The sequence below is a fragment of the Buteo buteo genome, chromosome 9 (assembly GCF_964188355.1).
Source record: "Buteo buteo chromosome 9, bButBut1.hap1.1, whole genome shotgun sequence".
Classification (NCBI taxonomy): domain Eukaryota; kingdom Metazoa; phylum Chordata; class Aves; order Accipitriformes; family Accipitridae; genus Buteo; species Buteo buteo.
The window spans coordinates 20,562,923-20,579,815 of record NC_134179.1 but is presented as its reverse complement, the minus strand read 5'-3'; the positions used below and the strand labels follow the sequence as shown (position 1 = coordinate 20,579,815).

The window sequence follows — 16,893 nt, the reverse complement described above, 5'->3', positions numbered from 1 at the left end:
TCAAGCTAAATCAGCAAAGAAATATCGCCCTGCCTGCGTTACTGAATTTCATATTTCATCTCCACCAACTTCCCATCCCCACAAGAACTCCGGAGCACCTCCAGGACCAGGGCCTGTGCTGCAGGATTTGTGTCGGGCCCGGCGCCGTTACTGTCCTTCGCGGTGGTCTTCCCGTCCCCTCCCGCCGCCTCCATCCGCCCCCCGCGGCCGCTCCCTCCCTTCAGCCGCCCCGCGCCCACCTGACAGGCGGCGTCCGGGGCTCCCGCCCCGCCCCTGCACTGGACCCCCGCCGCTCCTCCCGGCCCGGCAGCGGCCCTTCCCGGCGGCGCAGCCCTGGGACGGCGATAGCGGCGGGTCCCGGGGGCCGCTGCCCGCCGCCGCGAGGCCACGCCCCTCCCCTGACAGCCCGCTCCTCCCGCCACGCTCACCCCGCGGCTTTAGGAAGCGTCGCCGCCAATCGCCGGCCGTTTCCTTGCTGACAGGCGGCCGCACTCACCTATCCAGTAGCTTCTCCTTAGAAGCAACCCCGCCTCCTCGGGGGCTGCCACCAGTCAGAAAAAGGATTGAGTTGGGGGCGGGGGAAGAGGGCCTGCGAGCTCCGTCTTGCCTCAGTACCTCCCTCGCTCCGTTGCCCGAGGATCGCCCCTTTCGCCAGCAGGTGATTGACACGGGGCAACAGCCAATGGGCTGCGGAGGGCGCGCGGTGGGGCCAATGGCGCGGCGGGGGCGGGCTGCGCCAGGCGCCGGGCGGCGGGGGCGGGGGGAGCGGCGGGGCTGGGGTGAGGCGAGGCGAGGCGAGGCGAGGCGTAGCGCAGCGGAGCGCCGGCAGGAGGGCGATGGTGGTGGCGTGAGGCGCTGGCTGCCCGGCCGGCGGGGCGAGGAGAAGCGGCGTGTGCCCGGTGCTCGCCATGAGGCTTCAGGAGGACGGGGACGGCCGCAGGGCGCTGCCGCCGGCGGGGCTGCCGCAGTAATGGACAGCGGCAGAGCTGCCTCTCGCCTGCCGTGTGGTGCCAGCGCCCGCGCCCGCCCGGCGGGGACCGCCCGTGAGGAGCCGGGGGCAGGTGAGTGCCGCGGCACGGAGGGAGCCGCCCGCGCTGCCCCGCGTCTCTTCCCCCCCGCTCCCCGAGCCGCCTCCGCCACTTGCTCCCCGCCGTTGGCGTTTTAATTTTTAAACCCCAACGGCTGCGGGGGGGCGGGGGGCTCTGCCCCGGCGGGCTGGGCGCTGAGGTGACAGGGGCTGGTGAGGCGGAGCGGGGCGCTCCTCGCCGCGGGGCTCCGTGGGGACGGTCCCCACCAGGGGGACATTCCTGGAGCCCAGGTTGCCTTCTTGCCAGCTCTGATGCCATCCTACCCTGCCTTCTCGCCAGGCGCGGCCACCTTTTGCTTCCCCGTATTTCTAATGAAGAGGCTTTTTCCTCCGCGCCCGGCGGAGGTGCTGCTCTCCTTTGGAGGGAGAAGACCTATCTGGGTTTCTCCTTTCCCTTTTCACCTCCCTGATGAGCGTTTCTCAGTTGAGGATGGAGAGATGTTTCCATTTCAATGTGATGCAGCGAGAAAGATGGGGAATCCTGGGCAGCCAGGGCTCAGGAAATGCCCCTTCCTCTTTCATCCTCCTCCTCACCCTGGCACAGGCATTTAAGTAGTAACACTCCCTTGCCGGCTTCTTGGCTGTTCCTTCTCCTTGGAAGGAGAAATGGGAGCGGGAGGTGTGTGTGTGTGTGTGAGAAGAAACAACTGTTACACCTTTTGTCATCAAGACAAAGAACTTGTCTTCGTCTCCCTGTGTCCCTCCCTCTGGGTGCACATTGGCAGCACCTCAGCCACTTTGCATTGCTTCCCGGAGATGCTTCATAACGATTCGGTGTGGCCCTGACCTGCCCTTTTTTGTTGTTGTTGCCAATTATGATGGTGCTGATAAAAGGACACGTTGATATGTTTCCAAACAGACTCGTGGTTTGCATTCCTGAAATTGCTGCAGCATTCTTATTTATTTATTTAGTTAGAGGGGGGGGATGACAACAGGAAGGGGGTATGTTTTTGTGGTTTTTTTGTAGTTGTTCAATCACGTGCAATTGCAACACTGTAGTATGGAGTATATTAACCAATGCTTTCTCCCCCTGTCTTACTTGTCTTCCAGTCCTGCAGCGTCCCCATCATCTGCTGTGTGAGGAGTGATGATTCCATGAGAGAACTTCCTTTCAGTTACCTGTCTGCTCCTATTGCATGCTGCTCCTGGCCAATGATGAACTATTCAGCTAGACTGCGATTTACCATGAAGAAGGGAGAGGCGGAATATGAGCTGTAGACAGCCCATCAAGTTCCTTGTGCACTGTTTTTACTGTGTCTGTATATAAATCTGCTAGTATTGAGCACGTGCACTCTTAAACCTACATTGGTATTCACAGAGTTGCTACTGTGTAAGAGGACTAGTGTTTCTCACTATCATGGCCTCAGTTTGGAAGAGACTGCAGCGTGTTGGGAAACATGCATCCAAGTTCCAGTTTGTGGCCTCTTACCAGGAGTTGATGGTTGAGTGCACCAAAAAATGGTAAGAAGCGCCTCATGATGCTGCACAAATGGTGGAGTAAGTTGCTGGTGCTGAAATAAGAAGGATGTTGCTCATTTTGTCTTGCTTCCCCTAGCTTTCTTTTGCTTGCCCGTTGCAGAAGCAGCTGTGTGGGGTGCTTGTCTTTCTTGATGAGTGGTTGCTTTGCTGCATACTTATCTTGGACCTGTTGGTTCTGTTCTGTACTCTGATTTTCTTAGCTGGCACTGTTGTTATCATGCAGAGGATGGTGCATTTATTAGCTTGGCATCTGTGACTTAGTGGTGTGGTTTTGTGTGGTTGGTTTTGTGTGGTTGTTTTTTAAGGTTTCCCAAGAGCTGTTTTCCAACTTCCAGCTCAGCTCTTGGTGCTGAGTGTTATCTGCTGACACTGTTGGTAGCTGACTGAGGCATTTGAGATCAGTCCTGAAGATGGTGGTGTGTTAATCTGTGGTGATTACCCATTTTGATTTTGACTTTTTTATCTGAAGATGTCTTGCCTCTCCTTCTTTTCCTTGTTCCTTTCCATCTTTTAATGGCAAGAGGCAAGAGACAGCTCCTTGGGAATTCTCTTAAGGTAGTTGTTTAGTCAGAGAAGAATTTTGTGCAGTGGTGGTCCCGTTGCATGGCTCTGGAGCTGGCTAGACAGCAGTTAACAGTTAATGATACGGGTCTGGTGCATTTTCCTTCCTGCGCAAAATGAGCTTAAATAAATCTGCTAGGGAAGACTGGAAGTAGCTTTTAAATAGTAAGGCAAAGATCTCCATTATACAAATACTTAAGTGCTTTTTTATATGTTTGAATTATTGATGTTACTGACATAATTCCTCACGTTAGTGTGAGCCTGTAGTGTCAGAGGACGAAGAAAGTACTTTCCAGACCTCGTGGACTGAGATGTTCAAATTGCCTTGTAATAAACTGCAGCCTCCTTTCTAATACTTGGCCTTTCTTCTTGCCAACAAGTTTGGCACTTGCATTGGCTGATTTCACTGGTTATGAGTAATTGCCTCTACAAATTTAAATTCTGTCTCTTGGAGTTGGAAATCTCTGTCAAATATGCTGGAAGGATGCTTGCTGCTCTGTCTTAAAGGAACACTGTCAGGTTAAAAAAATTTTTAACAAGTTATCTTCTTGCCTAAAATGTTTTGAAAGATTATTAAGAAGCAGAATTTTTTTTGGAAGTTGAACTTGCTTTCACAGAATAAACTACAAATAAAAACATTTTAAAAGTTGAAAGATGCTGTTGTGATTATCTTGTGGCATCTACTGTCTAGTTCAGGCCAAAGAGTTTTCCACAGTAATTTTGGTTTATCAGGTTTATTTCAGCAGTTGTGTTTATTACTTTTTATGTTTTGTTTGCATAAACTAGTCTGTTTTGGCTTTCATTTTCACTTTGATTCACTCCTTGCTTGAGAATTTGCAGAATGCTTCAGCACTAAAGTATGAATCCTGCAGGGGAATGTTCTAATTGGATCTGCAGCTAACTTTCACTTGATTTAAGAAAAAGTCACACACAAAAGTTCTCTTGTGAACAATCTTGTTATTTTAGAAACAATTACCTTATTGTTTAATCATGAACTAGAGTGTGCACCGAGCAAAATGCCTGTGTGTGAAGTAGTGAAACAGCCTTTCAAAACCTCAGATATGCAAATAACTTTTTAAAAATAGGTTGTCTTTCTGAACCTTCATTTTACTTTCTTGAATTTAAATGTAGGCAAAATCAGTGCTTGTGTTAGTTATGATGAAGCAACAGTATGGTGGTGAAATGTGGATGAATTCTAGGAAGAATAACAATTGGGAAGGAACATCACTCTCGCAGTCATTTGATTGTAGGCTTTTCTATTCTTCTTCCTCTTGTTTGGAGAACCTTAACAAAAATGCTCTTTAAGCATGCAAGCTAAAATACAATATTTCTGCCATAACTGGGACTCCTGTATAAAACAAAAGGGTAAATATTTATATATTTTGAGAACCTTCAGCTAGGTTTTTCCTTAACTTTGGAGAAGATAGTTTTGCATGTGCTGACAGAATCACTGCTTCCTCTATTTCTGAAGCTTGTCTCTGAGTTTGGCCCATGTGAGAACAAAACAGAAGAAATGAACTCCATATGCTGTTCTTGGTGAAAGCATTCAGTATATATTAAGTGTCAGTGCTGTAGTCTGTAGTTTGTTTGATCGAAATGTAGTAAGCAGTAAGTTATTTTAATGTACTGGCATTTTAACAATGCAGTGTTTCTGGAGGAAAAGAATGCTGCATTCATATTTTAAAATAAATGACAATGCAGTCATAAGCACACTTAAATTGAGATGTGTCTGTGAGCGAGGATTGTGTGTGACTAAAACAGCCTGGGTGCCTCTCTGTGAACTGCTATCTTCTGTTAGGTTTACATTTGTCTAACTCTTCAGAAAATGACTTGTGTTTAAGAATATTTTTGTAACTGATCCTGTGCGGTTTGCAATGTTGGGTGTATTTCTGGTTGGCTTTAATACTCTTTGTCCCCTCTGGACTTGTATTGATTTGAATTTTTTTTTTTTAAACTTAGTTTAGTGTTCAAAATAGCTCCTGCTCTTTTCTGGAGTTATGCTGGCTGTGTGGGAAGTTGCTACCACTCTCGTGTTGCTGCTTCGCTCTTTGAAAGTGTTATTTCTAGGTACAGCAGCATTTGTCCAGCATAGGCTGAAACTCCTTTTCTTTGCTTTTTCTGCTCTCTATAGTTTCTGATTCTTGTCTCTACTGATGATTAAAGACAGCCACTCTCAGACGATTGCTTTTCATTGGTGGTGCATTTGGGGAGGGACAGGTTGTGATGGAGTGTCCAGTGTTGTCACTGTTTCATTAGAAAAAACCTTATTTTCAGGTAATTAACAGGACTGAGTCGCTTCTGTGGCATTCTGGCTGCTCCCGCTGACCCAGACCTAATTATTGTGGCTGCATAGTACCTTTGAAAAATTGAGCAGTTGGTTCATTTAGAGCCTTTCATTAAAAATAAATAAATGTAGTCTTTGTCTTTAATATGGATTAGTGACTCCTGCTACTGTGAAAACGTCATGCTTTGCATTAATCATATAAGCACTTGATTTTTTTGAAAGGCGCTTGCTTGGCAGTGCTGGAGTGTGTCATCCTCCACTTACCCTTGGAATAAGCTGGGGCAGCACAGGATTTTCCACCCAGCCTCACCAGTGAGCTGCAGTCCTGGCCTGGAAGGACTATGCATGGTAGGAGAGAGTTAATTTAGTGCTTATCCTCAGTGCTATTGAATAAAACCAGAAATCGGTCTCATGCGTTTTGCTTAAGCTTCTACAAAAAAGAGTTGTATTTGCTGCTCTGTGCTGTTGGAGCAGACTGCTGTGTGACATGGGAGTGTGCTGGGCATCGCTGGCAGGTGTAATGCTGTGGCTTGCTCAGGGGACCCAGTTCAGTTGCCTGAACACTGGTGTCTAGCACTGTTTGAGATGCCTTTGAGTTTTCTGCCAGTCCCAGCTGCCAGTTTGGAGAAGCCCAGGTCTCCTGTGGATCCTGTGTCAAGCCTGCCAGCCTGGCATGCATCCCTTGTGTACCCTGCAGCTTCTCAGCTGCTGGAGGCCTCTGTTCAGGTGACTGAGTCAAGCAAGGCTTGTCTGAGGCACAGGCTCAGCAGAGGAGCCTCACAGGAGTAAAATATTCCTTTGGACCAGAGATCGGTTCCAGTCCTTGGACCTGCAGCTATGATAGCTGTTTTACAGAGCTGCTGAAGCATCTAATGCTGAACACATGAGCTCTCTAGGATGGCTTTTATGTTTCCTTATTTTTGAGTGATATCTTGCAGGTCAAGGACTCAGTAGAGGCTTCAAGTGTAGTATTGACTGGTTTCCACAGAGCCTAACTTACAGAGCTGAGGTTGCCAAGTTTCTAATGTCATTGTCCATTAGATGCTTTTATGAGCAAGAAAGCTGCTCACCTGAACGTAGGTGCTAACTGCTTAAAACAGCTGGAAAAGTGTAAACATAAGGATGCTTTTCAACTGGATTTGCCATTCAGGATTGCTTTAGAGGTAAAGAAATATGTTATTTTTTACAATGTTTGTAATACCTGTCATCTCCTATATGAACTGCTTTGCTTTTAAATCCCACTTAAAAATACAGCAAGCCATGATGTTGTCAAAGGGTTAAACTTTTCTTGTATGCTGCCTTAATGGAAGACAGGCTTCATTTCCATAAGGCAAGTTGCCTACTTTTGTATCAATTAGGTATGGTCTGAATTAAGTTCTGTATTTTCAAATACACATCTTTCTCTTTTGGAAATGAAGTAATGCTTAATCTTTTTTTTTCCAAAAGGCTTTAGCCATCTGTTTCTCTCTTCTATTGTACTTTCATAACTGGATGCTGCAGGAATTTTAAGATTTGGCTTGCATTGTGCATGGGAGAGAAATGAGCTTTTTGAGATTCCGCGGTTCACACCAGTCTACTTGCCTTCTGGTCGCTGCTTTCCAGCAAACTCTTCGGTGCTGAAGGCCACCAAGAGAACTGGAGTTAACTGGTTGCTGTAGAAATCCTTGGGGGTTTCCTGTACAGCGTCAGGCTGTCAAATTGCTCGGTTAATTTCCTTGCTTTGCATGGTCATTGAGAGGGGATTTTGTGAGCATCTAAGTGCTTTTAGTTATTAAGGTTGATTGTATTGAAACATGACAGAAAGTGATACAGTTACAGCTCAATTCAGGATCTCTTGAGTTAGTTTTGCTGTGAACTGTGCTTTTTGTTGTGGGCTTGCTCTTCTGAGTTTTTGGTTGGATTTGCATGTTAGCCATGTAAGTACACTGTGACAAGTATAGCTTGTGCAAGGAAAGCATCATGAATTTCTCCTGCTCTTTAGCTTCTTTTCTCCTTCTCAGTTAAATTATACTCTGTCCTTACACTCTTCATTGAGATCTCTGATTCCACACCAAATAATCCCCATCTGCAAATACACTTCAGCATTTTCTTTTCCATTTATTTCCAGTTTTGACTGAGGACTTTTTGAGGGCTTAAATTGTGTGTTAAACATACTCTTTCCAAAGAATCACTGCCAGCTGCCTTACAGGTCAGTCTTGTCCCTTTCTTCCTGCAGTCAGTTAAAACACACTTACTGTCCACATGCAAAAGCAGTTCTCCTCTGCCACATTGCGTCTCTCTTCTGTTTGTATCCAAAAGAAAATCCTTCGTTTCAGAAATGCAGATCTGCTCCTTTGGGCTCTCTGCCTGACTTCTGTCAGAATGTTGTCTACTGATCCTGACTCCTTAACACCAGCTGCTTTCCTTCCCTGCCTTACCAAGCTAGCCTCCTGCCCCCTTTTTTAGCCTTATGTCTGTTCCATGAACCACAAGTTAGGTATTTCTCATCAAAATTGTTGGTTGCATATTGTGCAGTGAAGAGATTTCATTAGGAGAGGTATGGGTGTATGTGAAATATTTCTTGCTGCTGACTTTTTCAGATTGTCAGTGCTGCATACTTATACCCATTTTCTATTTGCAGCAACTCTTTGAGAGCATTTGAAACTGTGTCCAGTTCCTAAAAGACCTAATTGGCAGAAGCAGGCACGAAGTTTAGTATCTGTAAGGTAGAAAGATTTGGGTTTGTCATAAATACTTGTTCTGAATTTTATTCAACTTTGAGAGACAGAATTCTTTCCAGCAATTCCTTGACATAGTTTACTGTCCTAGTAGTAACAAAAGTAATTGTCTAAAGCAGATAAGATTAGGTTATACCCAAGTGTAGACAAATCCATCTTAATGGTCTGTCATTCATTCAGTTAAATGGGTGAGGTTGTCTCCTTGAATAAATAAAATACACTAACTTATTACAAATAAATAAAACCTGGCTCTGTTCCTGTAGGCGCTGTGTTGCACGCATACAGTGAAGTATGTGTACTGTTCTTTGAACCCAGTGGACTTGAGCTGGAGTAAAGAATTTTTTTTCAGGATTGGATCCCTGTGAATATTCTTTTCAGCTCTTTGTGTTATGAGGTTAAATAAAATGAAATGTTATGACATTGTGTAGGCCTCATCTGAGCTGAGTCTTCAGTCTCTTAGACTGCTCAGGCTGTATAGTGCCAGTCTGTTGCTTCAATTAGTTTTTAATTGGTTGGAGAGAGCTGAAGTCCCTTTCACAGTTCAGTGTGAATAAGGAGAGGAGGAGGAGGCTGGTAAGGTTGACTAAATCTGAGAAAACTCTTATAAAACAAACCCTTCAGTTACTGTAGTAAAAGCATTCTGCTTGGGTGGCTTTCTGAGAATATGGGGGCAGGGGGGTTGTTTGTTTACTTCTAAAAGCTTTCCCACTTTACTCTGAGGGGAGTGTGTGAAGTGTGTGTTTGTTTCCCTTGCCCCTCTCCTCTTACTCCTTGGGGTAGAAGCTGGCCCTGGCAGGCTCTTTGCTACCTTGCTGTGGGACACTCCTGAGCTGCCCTCTGTACTAAGTCTGTCTTGTGCGACCTGGAGTGGACTCTGAAACACAGGAACTATGCAGCTGAACTTTTGTTCCTTAAAATTAAGATATGTGCACAGCAGTAGGGTAAATAAAGCCATCCTTGTTTTCTTCCTCTTGTCTTTATTTGAAAAATGTATTTCTGCAGCACACAGTTTTTCTAAGTGCATCAGAGCTCTCAGCTGTGAAGCTGTATGTTTTGGCAGTTGAGGTGTAGGGTAGCTGTGGCTTTTGTCACCTGGAAAGGCACTGCAGGGACTTGGGAACTGTGGGTTAAGCATGAGCTAAAATTAGCAGAACCATAACTAACATTGCTGTTGTCTAAAGCTCTGACTCATGAGGCTTTCTGGATTGAAGAGTGGAGCTGAGATGTCACTATCCCTTAGCAGTAGTCTTCCTCTGCTTTCTTCTGCCCTGAAGCAGAGGTAGGATGACGGTAAGGCCGCCTGGTGTGTTAGTGTTAACTGCCATCAACTTCAGTTCAGATTTGTAAGGTGAGCGTGAACTCCAGCAGTTGAGTGTACGCACCTTCCTTATGCTGCCCTGATGCAGTGGGGAGGAAAACCTGTCAGAGGGGTGAGACGAGACACAGCTGTGGGCAAGGGCATCTTAAAGTGCTTCAGCTAAATCACCTGGATCCTGAGTCAGTGCCCTGTGCTGTCACTGTAGGGCTTCCAAACACACAAGCTTTTGAGATGAATCAGAAGTGCAGGCCCTTCTGAACTATAGTTTCCAGCTGCCTGCAAACCTGTAAAGATGAGCAGTGCAGAAGTAGTTCTCGTTTGCCTGTTGAGGCTCTCTTTGTAGTGGAGAGTTGTTATTGGGGATTCTTGTTTATTTCTCTTTTATTTGAGGAGTCTTTCTTGAGGATTACTCCAAAGCTATGGCCAGGCTCTGCAGCTGCTTAACTGCAGCTGCTGAACTGCAATCTATGTGTCTCTGTGTATTTATTTTAGCAAAAACTGGTTTCAAGTTTTAGTTCCTGTGCACACTCAGTCTACTGCAGTCATTCTGTGGGCTGTGTTTTGGGTGAGCTGCTGTATCAGAGCCTAACAGCACATAGGCAGATCCAATCTTCTTTTTTCTAATAGATCTGTTTTGAAAAATGACTTTGCTGACCAAACATCACATGGGCAAAATAATTTCTAGTTCCAGGGACAGCTAAATTAAAACAATCAGGGGCATTTTTAGACTCTATCATATCACATCAGTTTTGACTCCCATATTACCATGGCCCACATCACTACTGCTCGTTTCCTTGGTGCCATTTCCACAAGCACCTGTAATGACCAGTCACCCTCCACATTCACTGCCGCCTCTTTCTTTACCCAAGAAGTAATATTTGCTTCCTTGCTGCTGTCTGATGGGTCAGAGTTGTCTGGGGCTGCTGGATGGGTGGCATTGGCTGCTGCAGTGGAAGATGTGTGTGCAGCTTTTCTAGGAGCATATATTCATCTCCACCTGTTGAGACAAGCCCCATCACCTTTCTTGTAGGCCAGGCAGACCAAAAATGTTCCCTAAGTCAGCTCTGGGCTTTTCATTAGATACGTTGCAGCCTGATGCCCTAAGGTGATAGCTGTCTTGAACTTTCTTCAGGGCTAAGACTAATGCACTGATGCCTCTGCTTTTAAATGCAGTGTCATAAACTGACTTTTCCCTCTCAGCTGTGCTTGGGAAGAGTATTTGCATAGCCAGTACTGTTAATATCAAAAGCCATATTAAATGAAGTAATTGGAGAATCTGGACCATTGAATACAGTTGGCAGCACATTGTATGCTGCCACTCAGCATGCACTGTGAACTTCCTTTACTTTCAGTGACTGCTCATTAAGTAAACTCTGAATCCCTTTGTTTATGGCAGTACATAGGAAGAGATTTAAAAGAACAGAGAAGAGCTGTCAAAACAGCTTAATTCTCTTTTCCAGCAAAGATCTAACTTGGCAGCCTGTAAATTTCCAAACCAACCTGTTGCTGATTTATCTGTGGTTTATTAGCAGAGGACTTAACTTGACAGCTCCTGGTAACACCTGACATGATTATAGCTCTGAAGTCACAGGTCTGGCCATGTTGGGAGGTGAGTGAATCTGTCTGTTCTTAACTGCTTGACTGTATTTTTCTTCTGGTTGTACCTACTGTCTCCTGGAAAACTGATTTAGTGGTTTCTCTCTTCCTGTAGGTAACCTGAGCAATAGTTGTATAAAATTGAAGTTGTGAAAAAAATCAAGAGAACAAGATTTTTGAACTCCCTTTTGTCTTCAAGTGCAGATCTTAACTGGATAAAGTACTTGGAATAAGTGTCTCTTAAGTCGAGCGAGTGAATATTCATAAAACTTCCCCTTGCATTTCTTTATCTTTGACATGTAAGAAAATTTTAAGAATGGGAAAGTCCTGACCCATTTTTCACCACTTCCTCTCACACCACAAAAAGCAAAAGAATCTAGCACAGTGTTACTTGGTTTTGAGGCACGTTTGGGATGATTCCTGTTTACTGTTAACACTTTTTGAAAGACCCTTTTTTAAAATACCAATGACAATTGGTGTCTTCACCCCCCTTTTTTGGGATTTGTGCCTGTAGAAAATGGAATTTCAGGTTGTAGGCTTTGCTTTTGGTTTTTCATTTTCTTGCTAAAATTGTTTGCTTTCCTCCCTTTAGTTGGCTGCTCTGAGCTCCGGGAGTGTCTGCATACCCTTTCAGAATACCAAGACAGAGACAATCTTAAAACAGTAAAGGAATTATTTTCTTTCCCATGGATTCCTTTTTTCATATAGTAAATGGGATTTGGTTTTTTTTGTTTTTTGTTTTTTTTTTTTCCATTTTGAACTGAAAGATGACCAAGAGTAATCTTAACACCCTGAATTCTCATAGTGGCTGATATAATCGTGGGATTTTTTGACAGAGGATTGAGAAACTGCGTGATCACCCATACTGCTAGTATTGTAAACACGTAGTGCTTGAGACATGATGCCTCCTTTAGTCCATGGCTATAAGACTGTTCAGTTGGGTGTGGGGAGGCAACTCTTCTTTCCTGCCCCCATACTTCTCTTCCCTCTTTTCTTGCGTAAATGGTATGCCAGCTGAAAGCTAGCAGCTGTACAACAGGGGAGTGCTGGAATATGGTAATACAGAGAGCTTGGTAAAGGGTGTTGTGAGAGGACTGCCCCTGACACATCATCTGCTACCTGTGGGCCTGTGGCAGCCTACTGTGCCATGCTGCCTTGTCAAAGCCTGTCACACCTCTGCACCAACACTGCTGTCGCTTTTCTAGAGAGCTTGGACAGTCCTTTTCTGTGGGCATGCAACACTGTTATGGTTGATGGGGCAATGCTGTCAGTGGTTATGACAAGTTAGCTTGCTGTGTTGTTTTTCAACCTTGGGCTTCTCCCTTATTTTTAGCTATGCTTCATAGGGAAAAAGTTCTTGTGTGATGTCAAAATGTGTCTGAATTTTCTGTCTGGCCAGCAAATTCAGTGTTGTGTCGGAAAGTTTCAGCAGACAATTTCAACCAGAGCTTATGGGGGTGGAAACCTCCAGCTATTATTTCCATGGGTTTTGTGACAAAGGATCTCTGGATAAAGAGGGGAGTCTTGGTCAGACCCCATGGCTGCAGGTAAAAAGCCAGTAACTCTACCCTTTATTAAACACTGGAGAATCTGCAAGGGTGAGAGCTGCTGACAGCTTGGCCTCTTTCCCTCTGCCTGGAACTATGGGTTTGTTTCAGTTTGTGCTTACACGTGGCCCTTCATGCAAGTGTATTTTTGGAGCAGGGAGCTGCTAGATATATTTCTGTGTTTCTCTACTCCCCATCTGTTACCATAGCCACCTCCTGCTCTAGCTGCCTCAGGAGAAGTGGTATTGTGAGGGAAAATGGCAGTAGAAACAGGCATGTTACCTGGGCTTTCAGTTTGTGGGTTACTCGCTCCTGGTGCTTGGTGTTCATTTTGTGCATCATCAGTAACTTCAGTACTGTGATAGTATGGCTAATGTTGATGTAGTACTGCTGCAGATGACAGTGCAGTCCCTTGTCTCCTTTCCTATTGCTGTACCAGGAATCAGGCATATGGAAATTTTTGCCTATAGTTTCAGTCTTGTCTGGAGTGGACCCTAATAAAATATTTACAATGCACAAAGTCTGCTTCCTCCTGGCAAAAAAATGCTGACTTCAGTAAATACATTTTTCCAATTTGTTCTTAGGGAAGTAGAGCATGTATTGTAGGGGGAAAAATAATACTTCTTTTAGCAACAGCTGTTAAAAGGAGGGTGCTTGCTTAATTTGCAATGAATGATAAAGTCAACAAACTGTAATTTAAAAAAAGAATATAATCTTGAGCTACTCTTGACTATAGGAAGACTGTAATTTACCCTAACTTGTTTATATCCCCCTCATTGTGAGAACTGTCAGTATCTGTTATGGTTGAGAAAAACTCCATTAAGGCCCAGAGAAGCAGAAACCTGCTGCCTCGTTAGCCTCCCAGAGCGGGTTTTCTGCCCCCTTCTTCCTTCAGTGCTGTGCCATAGGTGGGCTCAGAGAAGACTCGGTTAGGTTTGCCTCAGGTCTTCTCCTACAGGGTTAGTTTCTTCTATGCTGCCCTAGGAAGCCTTTAAAAATGGTTGGTCTTGCAGCTTTTTACATGGAACATTTGCTTGTTGTGTTTCAGCATTGCTCAAGGATGGGCAGGATGTGTTGTGAGGTGAGGTGAGCTGACAGGGAAGCAAGGCGAGTGAGGAGCAGAACATGAGGCTTTTCTCCCTGTTTGAATGTCTTCTGGTCTGCTGGGACAGGGTATACAAGGCAGATCCTGCTGGGTTTGGACATACAAAAACAGTGACCTAAATATGAGCAACCCAGGTGTGAAGCAAAAATAATTATTTCAGAGAACAGCTGTGGAGCCTTCTTGTATTTCTGCCGATGTCATCTCTTGGGTTAGCATGGGTCTTATTGTTGGGGTCTGAACTTCTCATACTGAACATCCCTTGCAGCAAAGGAGACGTTAAAAGCGGTGGGGAGATGTTTCTGGAAGCTGTGCATAGTATGTACAAATATATACAAATATAGTTCAAGATGCGATGTGTATATATAAAATCAATATATGTTGTTGAACCATCTTAAGAGGAGGGAAAGCCTGGATGCTGATGATGAATAGCAGAAGGGGTGGCTGTTGCTAGTAAGGGACAAATCTTGTCCACCCTCTGTTATTCTGGGAGACTCCTAGGTGTGCTGTGGGGTACATGGACTGAGCAGGGCCAGAAATCTCATCTTTCCTTACAACCTCAAGCCATCTCGCTGGTAAATTAAGTAGCTTTGGAATAGTGAAATATTTCATGTTGCTGAAATGCTCAACATAGTAGTAAACTCCAGGCCTTTATTCTCCTGTTGAATACAATTCCTTTCAGCTGTAATCAGATTTTTGTGTTTTATTCAGATAGATGTTTGTTGACCCAGGCCATGTAAAATTCTTACGACAAAATGTGCCCCCTTTAAAATGGGAACTTACTGTGTCACATTGAGCTTTCAAACGTGATTTTGCTGAACAAGCAATATGCACATATGTATACTTGGTCCTCATCTATATGCAGCAGCTCCACTGTTTTACTGTGCCTTTGCAATCTATGTCATACAGCAGCTATTCTTCCCTTATAGGCAGGAGTCAGTGGTACAGAAGTACATTATCTAGAGTCATTTTCGTGGAAATAGCTGCACAGCTAGTTTAAGCACTTCTGTAGCAAAATAAAGTGCATTTATATTTCTGATTGTACCAGAACAATTGTTCCAGTTCAGCGTAGCTTCCCTAATTGAAGTAGTTTTGTTGTTGCAAAAACTGTCCTGAGCAAGCCTTGATTATTGAAAATGTTGTGCCTCTGCTTGTGTTAAGGGAGAAGTAATCCATTGTTACTTGCACCTCTAAGTCTGAACCCTAAACCCAGCAGTGCAGGTCACGGGGCACGACAGTTGCTGACTTTGGTACTGTCTGCTCAGCCATCGCTGATGGGAATAAATCTGAAATGAGGCTTTGCTCAAACAGTTCTTAATGTTTCACATTCATAATAGTCACAATTCTTTCAGAAACTATTTTAAAAAGGAGGTTACATCTTCTCTTGGTGAATGCTAATTATGATTTCACCACTCTTTGAGTGACTGAGATAGTAGCAATCATACTGTTAAAGAAGAAATATAAATTTAAAGTGTTCCAGGGATTCTTTTTGTGCTGAATGAAAACAAACTGCATTATTTAACTATTTCTGCCTTTAAGACACAGGTAGAAAAAGTCTGGCTATTAATATCATACAATGTTAAAAAAATTCTGAGTGCATTTGAAAGGTGTTTTTTTTTTATAACATTTTGTATTCAAAGGAAGATTTATAGCTTTGTAAATAAAAATGCAGTATGTGTCTGGCCTTCTTCAATGTAATTTTACTTGGTTCAAATTGATGTCCCGATCTCTTCAATAATCTCTTCAACCTGGCGCATCCTTATTGTCACCATGTTGTATTTTCCTCACTGTAAGTGGTTTTTCATATTGGTGTCACATGCCAGTTTCTGGGTAGTTGATGTGAAAAGGGTAGGAATAATGCAGCATACACAAAAAGAGTACTTACATGCTCTTACCATTTGGTACATTTATACACAGTTACAGGGGGATAAGAACTTATTTACAATTTGGGTTTTTTGAGCTGATTATTGTATCAAAGCATGATTTCTCTCTTTATTTGAACTGGGGAAGTTGGGTTTGTACATGTGTGGCTATTGGAGTTGAATTTTTTTTTCTATCCTAAGGCAAGTTCCCAGTCACAACAAAGAAATTGCAAACATCGTTCTCTCTCTCACTACCCAGATGTAGTTAGAAGCTGCAGAGTAGTTTTTTGAGAGTACCAAAAGTAGAAGAGCTCGTGAAGCTATATAGGTTTTTAGTTACTAAAAGTAGTAGTAAAAGTTATTTTTGTTCCTTACATAAATAATCCTGTGTCGGTCAGTTTAGCACCTCCATTTGTTCAGAGCAGACTCGATAAATTCTGTGCAGTTCTTTCTGTGTAGGTGTTTTTGATCTGGAGAGGGAAATAAAGTCCTCTTTGCTTCTTATTCTACTAGAGAGAGTGGTCTAGTGGTAGAAGCAATGCAAGTCAGAAAATCCTGGTTCTACACTAGCCTCCCTTTCAACTTCCCTTGTAACTGTGTAGACAAGTTATCTCTTCTATCACTCCCTAATTTGTGTGCACAAATCATCTTCCATCAACTTTCCTACAGGTTTACGTCCACAATTACTTATAAGTAGGATTTATATCTCCTGTTAAAAGCCAGAAGGTAGCAGCTCTCTGTTCAGTGGTACTGGCGTAAAACAACTAAAAAGACACTTTGCTGTGCTGACAATTTCTCTGTGCAAAAATTCTGCAGCCATGCAGCTCCATTATTAATCCAGTCTTACAAGACTGCTGTGTGATAGAGAAAAATGATCCCCATTTTATATCTCTGAAACTGAAATACAGAGAAATTGTGGAGAAGGTGCAAGAAACCCTCCCTCTCTGTACTGATAGGAATTGTATGAGTGCAGATTTATGGTATTAAGACACTACATAACTGAGAAAGAAACCACAAGTAATACCTTACAAACTTAGAAAGATGTCGCCTCCCTTTTTCTTTTTTTTTTCCCCAATATGAATCATGTTAATAATGAGGTCGTTTACAAGTATGTTTGGTCATATGGGGTCAGAGTGGAAACTGTCGCAGAACGTTGTATTGAGGTACAGCAGGACTGGTGAAGCAGAGTACCTGAGGAAAATGGGAAAGGTAATTCGGCAGGGGAGGTGATCGCATGATCACTGATCTACGGTTATTGATGCAGGAGCTTAAGCAAGGTTTTGTTGTGGGGAGGGGTTTTTGTTTGCTTTCTATTTATCTTACCTTTAGTGATGCATAAT

At 43.9% G+C, this 16,893-nt stretch overlaps 1 protein-coding gene across 12 annotated transcripts in view; it reads left to right on the top strand.

Annotated features, from left to right (window-relative positions):
• The first annotated feature begins 796 nt into the window (after positions 1 to 796).
• The window catches only part of EHBP1 (EH domain binding protein 1), a 225,387-nt gene continuing 209,290 nt past the window's right edge, over positions 797 to 16,893 (top strand). For all 12 annotated transcript variants that reach the window (XM_075035592.1, XM_075035591.1, XM_075035594.1 and 9 more), the window contains exons 1-2: positions 797 to 1,061; positions 2,138 to 2,548. In XM_075035592.1, coding sequence (XP_074891693.1) covers positions 2,445 to 2,548 — 104 coding nt within the window. In that variant the 5' untranslated portion in view covers positions 797 to 1,061; positions 2,138 to 2,444. The remainder of the gene's footprint in view (positions 1,062 to 2,137; positions 2,549 to 16,893) is intronic.